At 46.6% G+C, this 18,006-nt stretch overlaps 1 protein-coding gene across 2 annotated transcripts in view; it reads right to left on the reverse strand.

The window, feature by feature from the left end:
* The window catches only part of LOC117657669 (pre-mRNA-processing factor 39-like), a 33,106-nt gene extending 18,384 nt beyond the window's left edge, over positions 1-14,722 (reverse strand). For both annotated transcript variants that reach the window (XM_060682579.2, XM_060682578.2), the window contains exons 1-5: positions 14,540-14,722; positions 9,508-9,818; positions 5,828-5,953; positions 3,506-3,624; positions 666-833 (exon numbers count right to left, since the gene is read on the reverse strand). In XM_060682579.2, coding sequence (XP_060538562.2) covers positions 666-833; positions 3,506-3,624; positions 5,828-5,953; positions 9,508-9,818; positions 14,540-14,624 — 809 coding nt within the window. In that variant the 5' untranslated portion in view covers positions 14,625-14,722. The remainder of the gene's footprint in view (positions 1-665; positions 834-3,505; positions 3,625-5,827; positions 5,954-9,507; positions 9,819-14,539) is intronic.
* Positions 14,723-18,006: the final 3,284 nt, after the last annotated feature.

Raw genomic sequence — 18,006 nt, forward strand, 5'->3', positions numbered from 1 at the left:
TTGGCTGAATTAGCCTGCAATACTGCGTTTTCACCACTATGCCACCACAGAAGGAAGGAAGGAAGGAAGGAAGGAAGGAAGGAAGGAAGGAAGGAAGGAAGGAAGGAAGGAAGGAAGGCAGGAAGGAAGGAAGGAAGGAAGGAAGGAAGGAAGGAAGGAGGGAGAATAGGAAGGAAGGAAGGAAGATAGCAATAACATTTAGACTTATATACCGCTTCACAGTGCTTTACAGCCCTCTCTAAGCTGTTTACAGAGCCAGCCTCTTGCCCCAACAATCGGGGTCCTTATTTTACCAACCTGGGAAGGACAGAAGGCTGAGTCAACCAAGATCAAACTGCTGGCAGTTGGCAGAATTAGCCTGCAATACTGCATTCTAACCACTGCGCCACCATGGCACGTAAGAAACAACATGGAACAAACTTGTACTCATTTGAACAACCTGGATTTCTTCCTGATTTCTTGTGACAGGTGCCAAGCGTCCAGATTTTGATCCTATGAATGTGGAGAAATTGCAACAATCGTATGGGTAAGACCCTGTTGTTAAGTCAGCTTTTTCAGTGTTGTTGTAACTTCGAACTGTCGCTGATTGAATGTTGTAAGTCTACCTGTAATTCATAATGCCTCTGCCTCCCCCAAATCAAACACCCTCCAAATCACACACTTACTTTTCCCAGTGATGGCTGTACAGCTGGGTGGGAGTGGACAGCACCCTGTCATAAATGCCAGTGACGGCCCTCAGGTCTCCCTGCTCCTTCTGCCATTCCACATACATCTCCCAGAGCTTGTCCGAACGGAAATCGACTCCCGCGGCAGCCACGGCGGCCTCAAAAGTGCTGCAGAGAAGACAGAGAATATTAACAGCTTCAATAGCTTGTTCCACTTTATAATGCCTTGATAAGGCCACATTCAGAATGTTGTGTCCAGCTTTGGTCACCACAATGTAAAAAAGATGTTGAGACTCTGGAAAGAGTGCAGAGAAGAGCCACGAAGATGATTAGGGGACTGGAGACTAAAACATACAAAGAATGGTTGTGGGAATTGGGTATGGCTAGTCTAGAGAAAAGAAGGACTATCAACTCGCAAAGCAAGGGGGATGGGAAAACCGGTGAAGCAGCACGGCAGCCAAAAACAAAAGCACATTCCAGACATATCTCTCTCAAGGCTGTCTCCCAGGGTTACCCACAGCAGCTGGAGGGGAGTGATCTCTATAACCAGCAAAATTGCTCCGTTGGTGAATGTGATTGATGACACACCCTGGGGGGGTGGGGGGAACAGGGGTCGTAAATTACATGGGGTCAGAGTTGGCTTCATTTGGAACCTGCCGACATGAAACTCCTAATAAATAACTGGATTTCTTTTGAAGCTTGGCTTGAGGCTCATGATTTAATTAGGGCATCCGTGGGAACCTTGACAAGGACTAGGGGAGACATGATAGCAGTCTTCCAGTATTTGAGGGGCTGCCACAAAGAAGAAGGGGATCAACTTATTTTTCCAAAGCACCAGAAGGCAGGACAAGAAGCAACGGATGGAAACTAATCAAGGAGAGAAGCAATCTAGAGTTGAGGAGAAATTTCCTAACAGTGAGAAAATTAACCTGTGGAACAGCTTGCCACCAGAAGTTGTGGGTGCTCCAATACTGGAGGTTTTCAATGTGAATGCTCTGTAACTGGGAGTTTTTAAAAAGAGATTGGACAACCATTTGTCTGAAATGGTATAGGCCTGGGTTTCCTTCCTGAGGAGAAGGTTGGACTAGAAGACCTCCATGGTCCCTTCCAACTCTGTTATTCTGTTAAATAGACCAACAACAGAACCTTGCAGGTCCTGAAAGCTGGCTGGATGACTTTGGGCTGATCACCAGGGGAGCGTGAGTTCTAGTCCTGCCTTAGGCAAGAAAGTTGGCTGAGGGTCTTTGGGCCAGTCCTTCTCTCTCAGCCCAACCCACCTCACAGGGTTGTTTTTGTTGGGGCAAATAGGAGCAATAAGGCACATTAGATATATTCACAGGCTTGAATTATTTATAAAGTTATAAAGGCAGGATAAAAATATAATAAATAAATATTTGGGGATGCTCAATTTGGGAGGGGGCGTTAAAAACCCTTGGCCTCAGGACTGTTTGGGACACCAAGGAGTGGGGAGGGGATTCCTGTCCCTTCTAGAGCTGCGTATATAGATAGTCCACAACATACCACCACCATTAATCCCAAAATTTCTGTTGCTAAGTGAGACATTCGTTAAGTGAGTTTTGGCCCCATTTTACAACTTTTCTTGCCACAGCATGTTAAATGAATCACTTCAGTTGTTAAGTTAGTGAGATGGTTGTTAAGTGAATCGGACTTTGCTGGCCAGAAGGTCCTAAAACAGGATTTTGGGAAACAGCCAAGCTGTTCGTAAATAGGAGCCAGTTGCCAGGCCCCTGAATTTTGATCACATGACCATGGGGATGCTTCAACGGTCCTGCGAAAAATGGTCATAAGTCACTTTTTTCCAGTGCCGTTGCAACTTCAAACGGTCGCTAAATGAACTGTTGTAAATCAAGGACTACCTGTGTTTTTAACAGGACGGGATTGAGCCTGTCTTTATTTTCCTCTTCTGTTGGCTAAAATGGCAGGAGGGTGACTCCCAGGGGTGAAATCCAGCAGGTTCTGACAGGTTCTGGAGAACCAGTAGCGGAAACTTTGAGCAATTCGGAGAACCGGCAAATGCCACCTCTGGCTGGCCCCAGAGTGGGGTGGGAATGGGTATTTTGCAGTACTCTTCCCCCAGGAATGGGGATTTCGTAGTATCCTTCCCCTGGAGTGGGGAGGGAATGGGGATTTTGCAATATCCTTCCCCCAGGAGTGGGGATTTCGTAGTATCCTTCCCCTGGAGTGGGATGGGAATGGGGATTTTGCAGTACTCTTCCCCCAGGAATGGGGATTTTGTAGTATCCTTCCCCTGGAGTGGGGAGGGAATGAAGATTTTGCAATATCCTTCCCCCAGGAGTGGGGAGGGAATGGGGATTTTGCAGTATCCTTCCCCCAGGAGTGGGGAGGGAATGGGGATTTTGCAGTATCCTTCCCTTGCCATTCACCAAGCCACACCCACCAAGCCACGCCCACAGAACCTGTAGTAAAAAAATTGGATTTCACCACTAGTGACCCGTTTAAACTTGGTACAGAAGCAAAGAGTGATGGTAGGCTTTCAAAGCACACCTTCCCCTCTCCCCCAGCCACTGTACCTGGATCTGGAAGCTAAGCAGTGCCGGGCCTGGTTAGTTTCTGGATGGGAGACCAACTGACAATCTCAAGAACGGGAGGTTTGAGAGGGAGCCGTCCACAAAATTAACAGGAGCTGAGCTTATCCCAAAACCTATTTTCTGTTTTCACGTTCTCCTGTATTCAAAGCAGCAACCATCTCTAACAGGCCTGAGGGGCAGAAGTGACTTTTGAAGGGGAAAAAAAACAACAAAAGGAAGATTCCAGGCCCCGGGCAACTCCTTGCCGCTCCTCCTTGTCCTGCGACCTACCCACAAATTTTCTGAGCTGAATCGGGTTGGTTCATATCCAAGGTGGACTGCAGGAAAGTGATGTAGTGGATCCAGAGGTCCATGCTGAGAGGGATGGACTGCAACCCTCGCTGGAAAACCTGCAGGGGCAGCAGAGAAAATAAAACACTTAAGGGGGTCTTTCTCCATCCCCTCCTCCACTCGTGCAAAGGGGACTTTCTGAGAACTAAGGGGTTTTTTTCACGCTAACCTTTCAGATCCCCACATTTGCTCTACAACACAGCAGAGGCCAATAGGAGAAGAGAAGCAGATGCTACCGGACCGAGTAGGGCAGTGATGGCTAACCCTTTTTGTCTGCCAAAAGTGTGCATGTGTGCGCATGACAGTGCACCAGTGGTGGGTTCCTCCCGGTTCGGTCCGGTTCGGCCGAGCCGGTAGCGGTGACGATATGACGTCACCGAACCGGTTCTCCCCCCCCGCCCCCCCACCCACGTTATTCTTACCTTTTATTTGGTCCCACCCCCAATCTATTGCTGCCTCCTGAGTCCCAGCTGATGACTAGAGGGGAAAAAACTGTTTAAACTCTTGCCGCAGGGCTTCAAAGGGCCGCCCTACAGCTGATCAGTGTTAAAAGCAAACAAATGAGTCGGGTCGTAAGTGCGAGGACCTTCCAGAAATGACTCTGACCAGCTAGCCACGCCCACCTAGTTACATGACCTCCAAGCCACACCCACAAAATAAGCCACGCCCACAGAACCGCCAGTAAAAAAATTTAGAACCCACCCCTGCAGTGCACCAATAATGCAAAGTGCGCCCCCCCGCACATGACCCCCTCCCATACTCCCCCGCGTATACACGCACGAGAGTTGATATTCAAAAATTTTAGCAGCTGGTTCTCTGCCTGGTTGCTGGGTGGGCGTGGCCTACTCGGCCTCCTGCACCATGGGGGGGGGACAGATGTTTTCGCTCTCCCCAGGCTATGGTGAAATCGGCCTCCCCCGGGCTCTGGAGGCCCTCCGGAGGCCGAAAACAGGCCCATTTCCGGACTTCCGAAAGGCCCGTTTTTCGCCCTCCCAGAGCCTCCACGCGGTCCCTGCACTTACCTGGCATCCAAAACAGGCCGCGTGGAGACTCCTGGGAGGGGGAGGGGGAGCAGGGCCAGCCAGTCCTTGCAAACAGCCGGTTCGGCGAACCAGATGTAAAATAGGAGCTCTGGTGGCTCAGCAGACTAAAGCCCTGTTATTAACATCCACTTACATCTGCTGCCTGCAATTACTGCAAGTTCAAATCTCACCAGGCTCAAGGTCAACTCAGCCTTCCATCCTTTCTAAGGTAGGTAAAATGAGGACCCAGATTGTGGGGGCAATAAGCTGACTTTGTATAAATATACAAAAGGATGAAGGCTATTGCTTAGCGCATTGTAAGCCGCCCTGAGTCTCCGGAGAAGGGCGGCATATAAATCAAATTTAAAAAAAAATAATAAAAAAAAAAAATAGCATACGATTCATCCGAACCGGCTGAATACTCAGTAGGGCGATACTAAATCATCATCATCATCAACAACAACAACAAAAGGCAAGCTTCTGAATTTTCCAGAACTCTGCTTCAGGCAGTTATAAATGACCCATGGATTGAGCATGGTGAGCATCCATAAGGGAAAAAAACGAAATGTTATTCCCTAGCTTTGGAATTCTCTCTATCCATAGGATCTGTTTCCCACAACGGCCACGCCCACGGGCACCTCGGCTTAATTACTATGGCTCTACTCCAGAGCAGTCTTTCACAACCTAAGATGGGTGGACTTCAGCTTCCAGTTTTTCCCCAGCCAGTTATTTCTGGCTGGGAATTCTGGGAGTTGGGAGTCGAGCCATCTTAAAGCATGCTGGCTGGGGAATTCTGGGAGTTGAAGTCCTCCCGTCTTAAAGCATGCTGGCTGGGGAATTCTGGGAGTTGAAGTCCTCCCGTCTTAAAGCATGCTGGCTGGGGAATTCTGGGAGTTGAAGTCCTCCCGTCTTAAAGCATGCTGGCTGGGGAATTCTGGGAGTTGAAATCCCACCCATCTTAAAGCTGTTAAGGTTCATAAAGATTCGCCCAAAGATACACTGGGAAGTTTCATTTCACATTCAAACCTGCTGATGCATATGCTAAGAAAAGACCCGTGTATCCAAGCACACCCTTTAAAATAGGCTCAGCTCTTGGGTGATCTTTCAAAATCTGGAAGTGGCTTGTCTCACTGAATTGCCGCCCCCACACCCCAGTTCTAATACATGGTATGCTGCTGCTTGTCCTTGGTGGGTATGCGCTGGGATTGCGCTGCGCACAATCTCCACTGTTCCTAGGTACCTCCTCGGTCTCCTTGATGAAGTCAAAGCGTCGTTCCATGTCTGCGTACTTCTTCCAGTAGCCGTAGCAGTAAGGGTACCGCAGGAAGAAGTTATCGAAAGCTTTGCGGGCGGCGTAGATGTGATTCTGCAACAGCAGCCAAGAGAAAAAGCTTGGATGGTTTTGAGAGGGATGCAGGAAAATACAAAACAATGCAAAGACAGCACGGGAAAGTAAAGATCAGAAGCCTAAATGTGGACTCAGGAAAGCCAGTTGTGGTTTATTTAATACACGTGAATTAAGCAAACTGTGGTTTGGCATTACTGGCAGTCCTTGTTTAACAAGAGCCTTGGAAGTACAGTGGTCTAAGGCACCCTGTTATTAAGACCAGCTGCCTGCAATTACTGCTGGTTCGAATCTCGCCAAGGCTCAAGGTTGACTCAGCCTTCCATCCTTTCTAAGGTAGGTAAATTGAGGAGCCAGTTTGTGGGGGCAATAAGCTGACTTTGTATAAATATACAAAAGGATGAAGGCTATTGCTTAACGCATTGTAAGCCTCCCTGAGTCTCCGGAGAAGGGCGGCATATAAATCAAATTAAAGCAAAAAAGCAAAGCTAATTGGGACCATTTAAGTGTTGTGGCCCTAAGTGGAGAAACCACATCAATGCCTCACTTAGTAGTGGCACTGCCAGCAGTCCCTGCTGCATTCGTAATTTATCACTTCCTGCTGGCCTGCCCACTGACTTTGCGGGACGCTGCCAGGGAATGTCACTCACTAATCGGGATCACATGACTGTAGGGCCAGTCGTAAGTATGGTGTCTGATCGTAACTCCCATTTGTTCGACGCTTGTCAGGCCCAAGCACAAAGATGACACAGTGAAATCCAATTGAGTCAAATCCTTCATTTGCTTAACCTGATGGGCAGAATCTTGCCAGATTAAAGGTAAAACCTTCTAACCCGTTAGATGTGGCCTAAGAGATTCTAGGGTGTGGCTACCTTGAATCCCCCTCCCGCATCCAGAATAACAAGAGTTGAAAAGGACCTTGGAGGTCCTCTGGTACAACTCCATCCTCAAAGCAGGAGACCCTAGACCACTGATGGCTAACCTTTTTGCCATTGCGTGCCAGGAAGGGGGGGGTCACACACACACATGCCCACACCCGTAATTCTATGCGCCCCACCCCCATGACCCCCACCGCTCCTGGCACGCAATGGTCCCACCGGAAGTTGGCAAATGGGCTGTTTCTGGCCGCCAGGGGGTGGGTGGGTGGGTGGGAGTTTAGTTAGTTTAGTTTAGTTTATTTGATTTGTATACCGCCCTACTCCCGAAGGACTCAGGGCGGTGAACAGCCAAGCAATAAAATACATAAATACAAAAAATTTAAAAAACCAGATAAAATCAAATTAAATCATTTTGGCCCGGACAGATTAAAACACCCCAATAATTTAAAAACAGATTAAAATTTACATATTAAAAGAGGGAGGAGATTAGGCCAAGCCTGCTTGATGGAATAAAAAGGTCTTCACAGCACGGCGGAAGGTGCGCAGATCCGGGATCCTCCGTATCTCTGGGGGGAGCTCATTCCAGACGGTAGGTGCCCCCACAGAGAAGGCTCTCCCCCTGGGGGCCGCCAGCCGACACTGTTTGGCTGACGGCACCCGGAGGAGTCCCTCTCTATGAGAGCGTACTGGCCGGTGGGAGGCTATTGGTGGTAGTAGGCGGTCCCATAGACCCGTAGGCCGTTTTCATCCTCCCCAAACTCCTAGAGAGACTCTGGAGGCTGGGGACAGCAAAAACTGGGCCTTCCGGTCCCACCGGAAGTTGGCAAACGGGCTGTTTCTGGCCTCTGGAGGGCCTCTGGGGGGAGGGAGGGAGGCCGTTTTCACCCTCCCTAGACTCCTGGAGAGGCTCTGGAGCAAGGTGTGAGAGAAAAACAGGCCTACCGGGCCATCGTGTGCCAGGAGTGGGGGGAGGCTGCGCGTGTATGCGCGGGGTGCATAGAATTATGGGTGTGGGCACGCACACGTGTGAACCCATCCCCTCCTTGCACGCGATGGCAAAAAAAGGTTAGCAAGCACTGCACTAAGTCATGGCTGGGCTGATGCATCTTGCTAAGTCCCAACAATCAGTTCATAGTTGTCCCAAAGGTGCTTTTTTTTAAAGAGGCAACTGAGCTTTCTTGTTTTTTTCTTTGAAGACGTTTCGCTTCTCATCTAAGAAGCTTCTTCAGCTCTGACTGAATGGTGGGGAATGGAAGGATTTCTACCCCTTGCAGACAGCTGGTCCTTTGCATTCTGTTTAGAGAGTCGTGGAGGCCACTTGGAGGTTTCTGTGTCCTCAGATAAATGGGTCCTTCCACACCCCATTTGCACCACCCAGGTGACCCTGAAGACACGAAGAAACCTCCAATAATAATAATAATAATAATAATAATAATAATAATAATAATAATAATAATAATAATAATAATAATAATTTTATTTCTATACCGCCCTTCTCCCGAAGGACTCAGGACTCCAAGTGGCCTCAACGACCCTCTAAAACAGGCATCCTCAAACTACGCCCCACAGGCCGGATACGACCCGCCAATGCAAAATATCCGGCCCGCAGAGTGGTGTGATTAAGCCTCGCCCCTTCCCGTGGGCCTTCTCTTCCAGCGAGCCAGCTGGAAGGCCAGCTGAGGGGTGATCTCGCCGGTGCAGCCTTGAAAAGCAGCTCTGGGTTTGTAAAGTACGGCTTTAAATTAAAAGTCTTTGAAAAAAAATTTAAACAGGAGCTTAGGAAGGAGAAAGGCAAAAGAATGGACTGTTCAATTAGGTGGCCCTCCGGATCCACTTCAAGGTGCTGGCATTGACCTATAAAGCCCTACATGGCTTAGGTCCGGGGTATTTGCAGGACCATCTCCTGCCTGCTTCCCACCGTCCTGTCCGCTCCCAAAGGGCTGCTCTCCTCAGGGTACCGTCGACCAGGCAATGCCATCTAGTGATGCCCAGGGATAGGGCGTTCTCCGTGGGCGCCCCTACCCTCTGGAACGAACTACCCACCGAGCTCTGGACGTCCCCGGATCTCCGTTCTTTCCGTCGAGGCCTGAAGACTTGGCTATTCCAACGAATGGGCTGATTCTGATTCTTGGGTTTTATTTATTTTATTATTTGTTATTATTGATTTTAATCAGGTTTTAGCGGGATTTTATTATGGTATGTTTTTTAATCTGTGTTCGCCGCCCCGAGTCCCTTGGGAGAAGGGCGGCATATAAATACTTGTTAAATAAATAAATAAATAAATAAATAAATAAATAAATAAATAAATAAATAAATAAATAAATAGGCCATGCCCATCCAGTCACATGACCACCTAGCCACGCCCACCTGCCCACCCAGTCTGGGGGCCCCCAACAGTCTGAGGGACTGTGAATCGGCCCCGTTTAAAAAGTTTGAGGACCCCGGCTCTAAAAGGATGCAAAGGACCAGCTGTCTGCAAGGAGTATCAATCCTTCCATTCCATTCCCCACCATCCAGTTAGAGCTGAAGAAGCTTCTGGGATGAGAAGCGAAACGTCTTCAAAGAAAAACCAGAAAGTTCAGCTGCCTCTTTAAAAAAAAAAAAAAGCACCTTTGGGACAACCGTGACCTGGATGATGATGGAGAATCTCCATAGACAATCAGTTTCAGAGCTTTGGGCCCTTTGGTTCCTTCATACCTCCTGTTCCACGTATTGCAACAATTCGGTCCATGCGGTGAAGTCCAGGGGGTTCTCTTGAGTGGCTCTCCAGTAGCGCTCAAACTCCAGAGGGTAGGTGATGGAGAGATCCTCCATGGGCTGGCTCAAGGACATCATCATCCCCACATCTGAAGCAGGAGGCTGAGGGGTCTCCTCTCTGGCTGGCTCGGCCTGCAGGGCTGCCGTGTTGTCTTCCAGGCTATCCCCATTGATCTCTTGCACCGGCATGGCCTCGTCTGGCTTGGGAGGCCCATTACTCTCCTGATTGAGAAGCCCCTCTTCGTCAAGGCCTGCAGATTCGGGAAGAAATTAAAAGTTTCCCAGTATTAATTTTCATTTTACTTGTTGATTTGTTCTGCATCCTAGGGCTTCCTCCCGAGTTTATTTATTTATTTATTTATTATATTTCTATACCGCCTTTCTCCCGTAGGACTCAAGGCGGTGTACAGTCAAGAAAAATATAGATGCACAAACATCATAAAATTGCTAATTAAAATTATTACTTAGTTTGGTCAATTAAATAAAACCCAGAATTAGATAACATTTAAAAAATCATTCACATGTTCGTATGTTTAGCCCCGCCTGTTGGAACATCAGGGTCTTGAGGGCACGGCGGAAAGCACGGAGATCAGGGATATTTCGTATCTCCGGGGGCAGTTCATTCCAAAGGGTTGGAGCCCCCACAGAGAAGGCCCTCCCCCTGGGAGTCGCCAGGCGACATAATTTGACTGACGGTACCCTGAGTAGTCCCTCCCTGTGAGAACGAACTGGTCGGTGGGAGGCTATTGGTGGCAGAAGACGGTCTCGTAGGTACCCAGGTCCTAAGCCATGGAGAGCTTTAAAGGTGATAACTAACACCTTGAATCGCACCCGGAAGACCACCGGGAGCCAGTGCAGCTCGCGTAGGAGAGGTGTTACATGGGTGTAACGAGCTCCGCCCATAATCACCCTCGCGGCTACGTTCTGGACCAGTTGGAGCTTCCGGGTGCTTTTCAAGGGGAGCCCCATGTAGAGAGCATTACAGTAGTCCATACGGGAGGTAACTAGGGCATGAGTGACCGTGCGCAAGGCGTCCCGATCCAGAAAGGGACGCAACTGGCGGATCAGGCGAACCTGATAAAAGGCACCCCTGGCCACGGCCGTCAAATGATCTTCTAAAGATAGCCGTGAATCCAGGAGGACACCCAAGTTGCGGGCCCTCTCTGTGGGGAGCAAGATCTCATCCCCTATTGTCAGTGATAACTGAGTTGAGGATAACTTCCTGTAGAGATACAGGTAGTCCTCCATTTAGGACCACAATGGAGCCCAGAATTTATGTTGCTAAGTGAAAAATTTGTAAAGTGAGTTTTGCCCCATTTTATGACTTTTCTTGCCATGTTTATTTTTTTATTTTAATTTGATTTATATGCCGCCCTTCTCCGGAGACTCAGGGCGGCTTACAGTGCGTTAAGCAATAGCCTTCATACTTTTGTATATTTATACAAAGTCAGTGTCAGCACTCCAAACTACATTTGTTCCAGTGCTGACATAAGGAGGAGAAGAGGGGCCAGCTGGCAAGAGGATGCTTGACTTCTCACCTACTTATTTTCCCTGAAGATAATATCCCCTAGGAGATGAGATGGGAGGGGGGACATTCCTGGGAGCTGAAGTAGTAGATATGGGGAGAGTGATTTGGGGTCAGGAAGTCAGTATTGGCTACGCCACAATCGGGGACAGGTTGTCGTGCTTAATAAAATGAAAGATTTCTTCAAAGACTATTTGTTTGGAAATGCAATTTATTTTATTTGAGACCACATCGAAACCTGACAGTCAGCTTATTGCCCCCACAAACTGGGTCCTCAATTTACCCACCTTAGAAAGGATGGAAGGCTGAGTCGACCTTGAGCCTGGTGAGAATTGAACTCGCAGTAATTGCAGGCAGCTGTGTTAATAACAGGGTGCTTTAGACCACTGTACCATCAAGGCTGTATTAAGCGAATTATTAAGCGAATCACTGCATATTAAATTAGTAACACCATTGTTAAGCGAATCGGGCTTCCCCACTCACTTTGCTGGTCAGGAGGTCGCAAAATGCAACCACGTGACCCCGGCATACTGCAACACGTCATAAACGTGAGATAGCTGTCAAGCCTTCAAATGCTGGAGAATCCACTGCTGACAGTAAGTCGCGTGATCACGGGGGTTTGCAACAGTCATAAGTGTGAAAAATGGTCAGAAATAAAGCCATGGTGGTGCAGTGGTTAAAATGCATTCCTGCAGGCTACTTCTGCTGACAGTCGGTTGCCACTAGTTTGGCAGTTCGAATCTCGCCAGGCTCAAGGTTGAGTGATTCAGCCTTCTATCCTTCTGAGGTGGATAAAATGAGGACCCAAATTGTTGGGGGGAAATGCTGACTGTGTAAAACCGCTTAGAGAGGGCTGTAAAAGCACTGTGAAGCGGTAGATAAGTCTTAAGTGCTATTGCTACTGTCCTTTCTCCCATCCATTCATTTCCTTCCTTTTCATTTCCTTCCTTCCTTCCATGCATCCATCCTTCCTGTTTCCTTCCTTCCTTTTCATTTCCTTCCTTCCCTTCCCTCCCTCCCTCCCATTACAATGCAGGATTGCAGGCTAAACTCTGTCCACTGCCAGCAGTTCAAACCTAACTAGCTCAAGGTCAACTCAGTCTTCCATCCTTCCGAGGTGGATAAAATGAGGACCCAAATTGTTGGGGGGAAATGCTGACTGTGTAAAACCGCTTAGAGAGGGCTGTAAAAGCACTGTGAAGTGGTAGATAAGTCTTAAGTGCTATTGCTACTGTCCTTTCTCCCATCCATTCATTTCCTTCCTTCCATGCATCCATCCTTCCTGTTTCCTTCCTTCCTTTTCATTTCCTTCCTTCCTTCCTCCCTCCCATCCATCCATCCTTCCTTTTCATTTCCTTCCTTCCTTCCCTTCCCTCCCTCCCTCCCATTACAATGCAGGATTGCAGGCTAAACTCTGTCCACTGCCAGCAGTTCAAACCTAACTAGCTCAAGGTCAACTCAGTCTTCCATCCTTCCGAGGTGGATAAAATGAGGACCCAAATTGTTGGGGGGAAATGCTGACTGTGTAAAACCGCTTAGAGAGGGCTGTAAAAGATGTGAAGTGGTAGATAAGTCTTAAGTGCTATTGCTACTGTCCTTTCTCCCATCCATTCATTTCCTTCCTTTTCATTTCCTTCCTTCCTTCCTTCCATGCATCCATCCTTCCTGTTTCCTTCCTTCCTTTTCATTTCCTTCCTTCCTTCCTCCCTCCCATCCATCCATCCTTCCTTTTCATTTCCTTCCTTCCTTCCCTTCCCTCCCTCCCTCCCATTACAATGCAGGATTGCAGGCTAAACTCTGTCCACTGCCAGCAGTTCAAACCTAACTAGCTCAAGGTCGACTCAGTCTTCCATCCTTCCGAGGTGGATAAAATGAGGACCCAAATTGTTGGGGGGAAATGCTGACTGTGTAAAACCGCTTAGAGAGGGCTGTAAAAGCACTGTGAAGCGGTAGATAAGTCTTAAGTGCTATTGCTACTGTTCTTTCTCCCATCCATTCATTTCCTTCCTTTTCATTTCCTTCCTTCCTTCCTTCCTTCCTTCCATGCATCCATCCTTCTTGTTTCCTTCCTTCAATTTCCTTCCTTCCTCCCTCCCTCCCTTCCATCCATCCATCCTTCCTTTTCATTTCCTTCCTTCCTTCCTTCCTTCCCTTCCCTCCCTCCCTCCCATTACAATGCAGGATTGCAGGCTAAACTCTGTCCACTGCCAGCAGTTCAACTAGCTCAAGGTTGACTCAGTCTTCCATCCTTCCGAGGTGGATAAAATGAGGATCCAAATTGTTGGAGGGGGGGGGGCAAGAGGCTGACTCTGTAAAACTGCTTAGAGAGGGCTGTAAAAGCACCATGAAGCGATATATAAGTCTAAGTGCCATTGCTATTTTCATTGCCGTTGTTAACTTCAAACAGTCAGTGAGTGAAACCATTGTAAGTCGACAGTTTTAGCTTCCTTAACGTATGACCACAGCAGAGTCCAGAACCATGGTCGTAAGTCATAGGGGAAAGAGAGAAAGAGGCGATCACCTCGCTTAACGACCACCATCCCGTCATTGTGACTGCACAGATTTTTTTTTCGTAAAAAGTTTTTTTTATTTTTTAAATACAAAGATAAAACATTCCATCTTTCCTTATGCGGTGTATCGTCTGGGCAGTACAAACATCTCTGTGCTACATCGATCCTCATTTATCAAAATCTTTCACATTCATGTTAACATTAACATTATTGAACATTTAAATACTGTAAAACTCTCCATTTTCTTCTTAGCATTCTTTTAGTAATACTACCATATTGACACCAAATATCATTATTCCCTTCCTACACATACTAAAAAACAATTTTCATCTTATTGGTATCTCTATCTTGATATATTTTCTACTTTAAAAAAAAAATAAGTGACTGCAGATTGTTAAAATGTATTCATTTTATCTATATTCAATTCATGCTTATACATATTATCTAATATGTACTCGACAAAATTAAAAAAAATAAAAATAATAGAAAGCCACCTCTCCTATTTCTGATGCTTCACAAAGAACCACATCCAATATCTAATCTAATAAAAATCTAATAAAGCAAAACAAAACAATATGTAAAATTTTTTGCCTCTTTAATTTGCATGGCTCCTCCCACCACCCCTCATTTGCATGAAACCCCTCTCCTCTCCCCCCTCCCCCACACGACAACCTAAATTGGCAGCTGGAGCCATTGCAAAGGCCGGGATCCAAGACAGTTGAGAAGAGAGCCTCCCTGTCCAGGAGCAGTCTACCGTGCACCGAAGTTCGGAGCTTTTCCCGCTAAAACTGGAGTCGGATCCGGGCCCTCCAACCTCCCTGGGGACCCCCCACCCCCATCTGCCCCCCCATCCTTCCCTCGGTATCCCGGCAACGGCGCCCCCCCTCCCCCGGAGACTCCTGTTTTTCCACCCGCCCCGGGTGTCCCCCCCCCTCACCGGCTTCCGCCCCCGGGAGCTCTTCGACGCTTTCCGCCTCGCCGTGGCCGAGGGCGGCCGGCGCCTCCTCCGCTTCCTCCGCCATCTTCGCCGCAGCCGCCCGAGCGCGCCGTCCCCCTCACGGATCCTCGTCGTGGGAATCCGGCGAGGCCGCAGTGCGCCTGCGCGGCCGTGATGACCCGGAAATTGCCGGGCAGGAAAGATTTCCTCCTGGCGAATGGGCGGGAAGCTTAGGGCAGCTCCCATAGAGAAGAAATGGATAGAGTGGTAGGTTTTCTGAAGGGGCAACTATAGACAAGGATGCAAGAGCGGTCGCTCTCTTGATAGATAGATAGATAGATAGATAGATAGATAGATAGATAGATAGATAGATAGATAGATAGATAGATAAGATAAGATTAGTTGTATTTGACTAAATACAAAACTAAATAAAAAACTAAACTAGTAACTAAACTAAACTAAGATAGATAGATAGATAGATAGATAGATAGATAGATAGATGGATAGATTAGATGGAGATATAGATAGATAGATGGAGATGGATATATATAGATTAGAGATAGAGATAGATAAATAAATATATATATATAGATTACATATAGATATAGATTAGATGTAGATGTAGATAGATAGATAGACAGACAGACAAACAGATGGATTAGAGGGAGAGAAGATAGATAGATAGATAGATAGATAGATAGATAGATAGATAGATAGATAGATAGATAGATAGATAGATAGATACAGATGATAGATAGATAGATAGATGGAGATGATAGATAGATAGATAAATGGAGATATATAGATTAGAGATAGATAGAGAGAGAGAGAGAGACAGACAGACAGACAGACAGACAGACAGATAAATAGAAGGCCATTGAGAAATGTAGGGGTTTAGAACAGAGGCTCTAAATTGAATTAAATCATTTTTTAAAAATATCCATTAGGCAAACTGCTCAGAGTCCTTGAAAATCGGGCAGCATATAAATATAATCTATTATTTGGTCCAATAATCAAGCAGGTATTCTGCATCCTTGGAGGAGTGGGGAGCATGTTAGCAAGATAGAGACGCAAAAGGAAGGTGTGCTTAATTGGAGCAACTTTGAAACATAAATGCTCAGTATGATTTATCTGAATTTTTATGGCAACGTAACTGATACGTTTCTTTTTATTAAGACAATCATTGTATATATCATGACTCAGCCTTCCATCCTTTCTAAGGTAGGTAAATTGAGGACCCAGTTTGTGGGGGCAATAAGCTGACTTTGTATAAATATACAAAAGGATGAAGGCTATTGCTGAGCACATTGTAAGCCGCCCTGAGTCTCCGGAGAAGGGCGGCATATAAATCAAATTTATATATATATGTGTGTGTGTGTGTGTGTGTGTGTGTGTGTGTACAAGAAATCCTCGACCTACGACCACAATTGAGCCCAACTTTTCTGTTGCTAGGTGAGGCCGCTGTTAAGTGAGTTGCAGCTCATTTTATGACCTTCTTTGCCACTGTTCTTAAGTGAATCACTGCAATTGTTCTGTGAATTGTACAGTCATTAAGCAAACCTGGCTTCTCCCATTGACTTTGCTTGTCAGAAGCTGGCTGGGAAGGTCACCTGTCAGGGGCAAATAACACAGGTTTTGTTATTTGTTAACTAACATAGTTACCTTATATTTTAATTTGATTTATTCTCTCTCTTTTAAAATGATGTTCAGATTTATTAGCTTTTAACATTCCTAAACTAATAAATGCCGGGAGAAATATCAACAACCTCAGATATGCAGATGATACCACTCTAATCGCAGAAAGTGAAGAGAAACTAAAGAGCCTCTTGATGCGGGTGAAGGAGGAGAGTGCAAAAGTTGGCTTGAAACTCAACATTAAGAAAACTAAGATTATGGCATCCGGCCCTCTCAATTCCTGGCAAATAGATGGGGAAGAAATGGAGGTAGTGACAGATGTTATTTTCCTGGGCTCCAAGATCACCACAGATGGGGACTGCAGCCAAGAAGTTAAAAGATGCTTGCTCCCGGGGAGGAAAGCTATGGCAAATCTAGACAGCTTACTAAAAAGCAGAGACATCACCCTGCCAACAAAAGTGTGTATAGTCAAGGCGACGTATTCCCCAGTTGCAATGGATGGCTGTGAAAGTTGGACCGTAAGGAAGGCTGAGCGCCAAAGAATGGAGGCCTTTGAACTCTGGTGCTGGAGAAGACTCCTGCGAGTCCCTTGGACTGCAAGGCCATCCAACCAGTCAGCCCTAGAGGAGATCAACCCTGACTGCTCTTGAGAAGGCCAAATCCTGAAGATGAAACTCAAATCCTTTGGCCACCTAATGAGAAGGAAGGATTCACTGGAGAAGAGCCTAATGCTGGGAAAGATTGAGGGCAAAAGAAGAAGGGGACGGCAGAGAACGAGGTGGCTGGATGGAGTCACTGAAGCAGTCGGCGTGAGCTTAAATGGACTCCAGAGGATGGTAGAGGACAAAAAGGCCTGGAGGAACGTTGTCCAGGGGTCTCGAAATCTCGGACACAAACTTTGCAACTAACAACAAACTGATAAACAAGCTGGAGACTACCTCCAGATAAGAAAAGTTTGTTAGTACAACTTTGGGGTCTGGCTTATCTCTTTTGTGAACTCTGAACAACCTTTTCCCTTACAATTACATCCCTTCTGACGTCAGACCTCACTTTAATGAACACGTGTGATATTATGGGATCCAAATACGTAACATGCTTGACTACATGTAACTGATTTCCTATTGCAAAGGGGAGATTACTTTTATTCTGTCCAATCAACTTTCCTCCTGCATTTTCTTTGTTGTGTTAACTATAAAAAGGTGGGAAACATGGGAGGGGGGCTCGAAGTTCTCTCTCCCCCTTTTCTTTTCATAGAAGACCCACTTTATCAGGGTACCCTAATAAACTGCTTTTAAATAATCTTCCGACTCAGTTGCTTATTGGAAAGGTAAACTGAGGCAGAACCTAGAGCCAGATTTGTCTTTCACATATCAGTTGCCAAGCGGCTGGATTTTGATCATGTGAACGTAGGGATACTGCAACAGTCATAACTGTGAAAAACAAACAGCCCTGTCACTTTTCTGAGTGCTGTTTGGTCACTAAATGGTTGTAAGTGGACCAATAGCTGTATGACTGTTTGATTTTTCTTTGCTGAACTGTATAAATATGACTATATCCTTTTGTCTGCAGGAATCCCTTCCATTATCCTCTGGAGGGAATTTCTCCATGGTATATTCCGTAAGTAAGTGGTGCTAGTGGTGGCGCTCTCGCCTCACAATCAGGAAGCTGTGAGTTCAATCCTAGGTAGAGGCAGATATTTCTCTCTCTGGGCACAATGGTAATATATCTGCTGAACAAAACTCCACATTGGCATCCATGTCAGGAAGAGCATCCGGCCAATAACATTCAGCTCCATTCAGTTTATTATTTATTTATTAGTTTGATTTATATGC

Source organism: Pantherophis guttatus, chromosome 18 (assembly GCF_059756535.1).
Source record: "Pantherophis guttatus breed Tessera chromosome 18, ASM5975653v1, whole genome shotgun sequence".
Lineage (NCBI taxonomy): Eukaryota > Metazoa > Chordata > Lepidosauria > Squamata > Colubridae > Pantherophis > Pantherophis guttatus.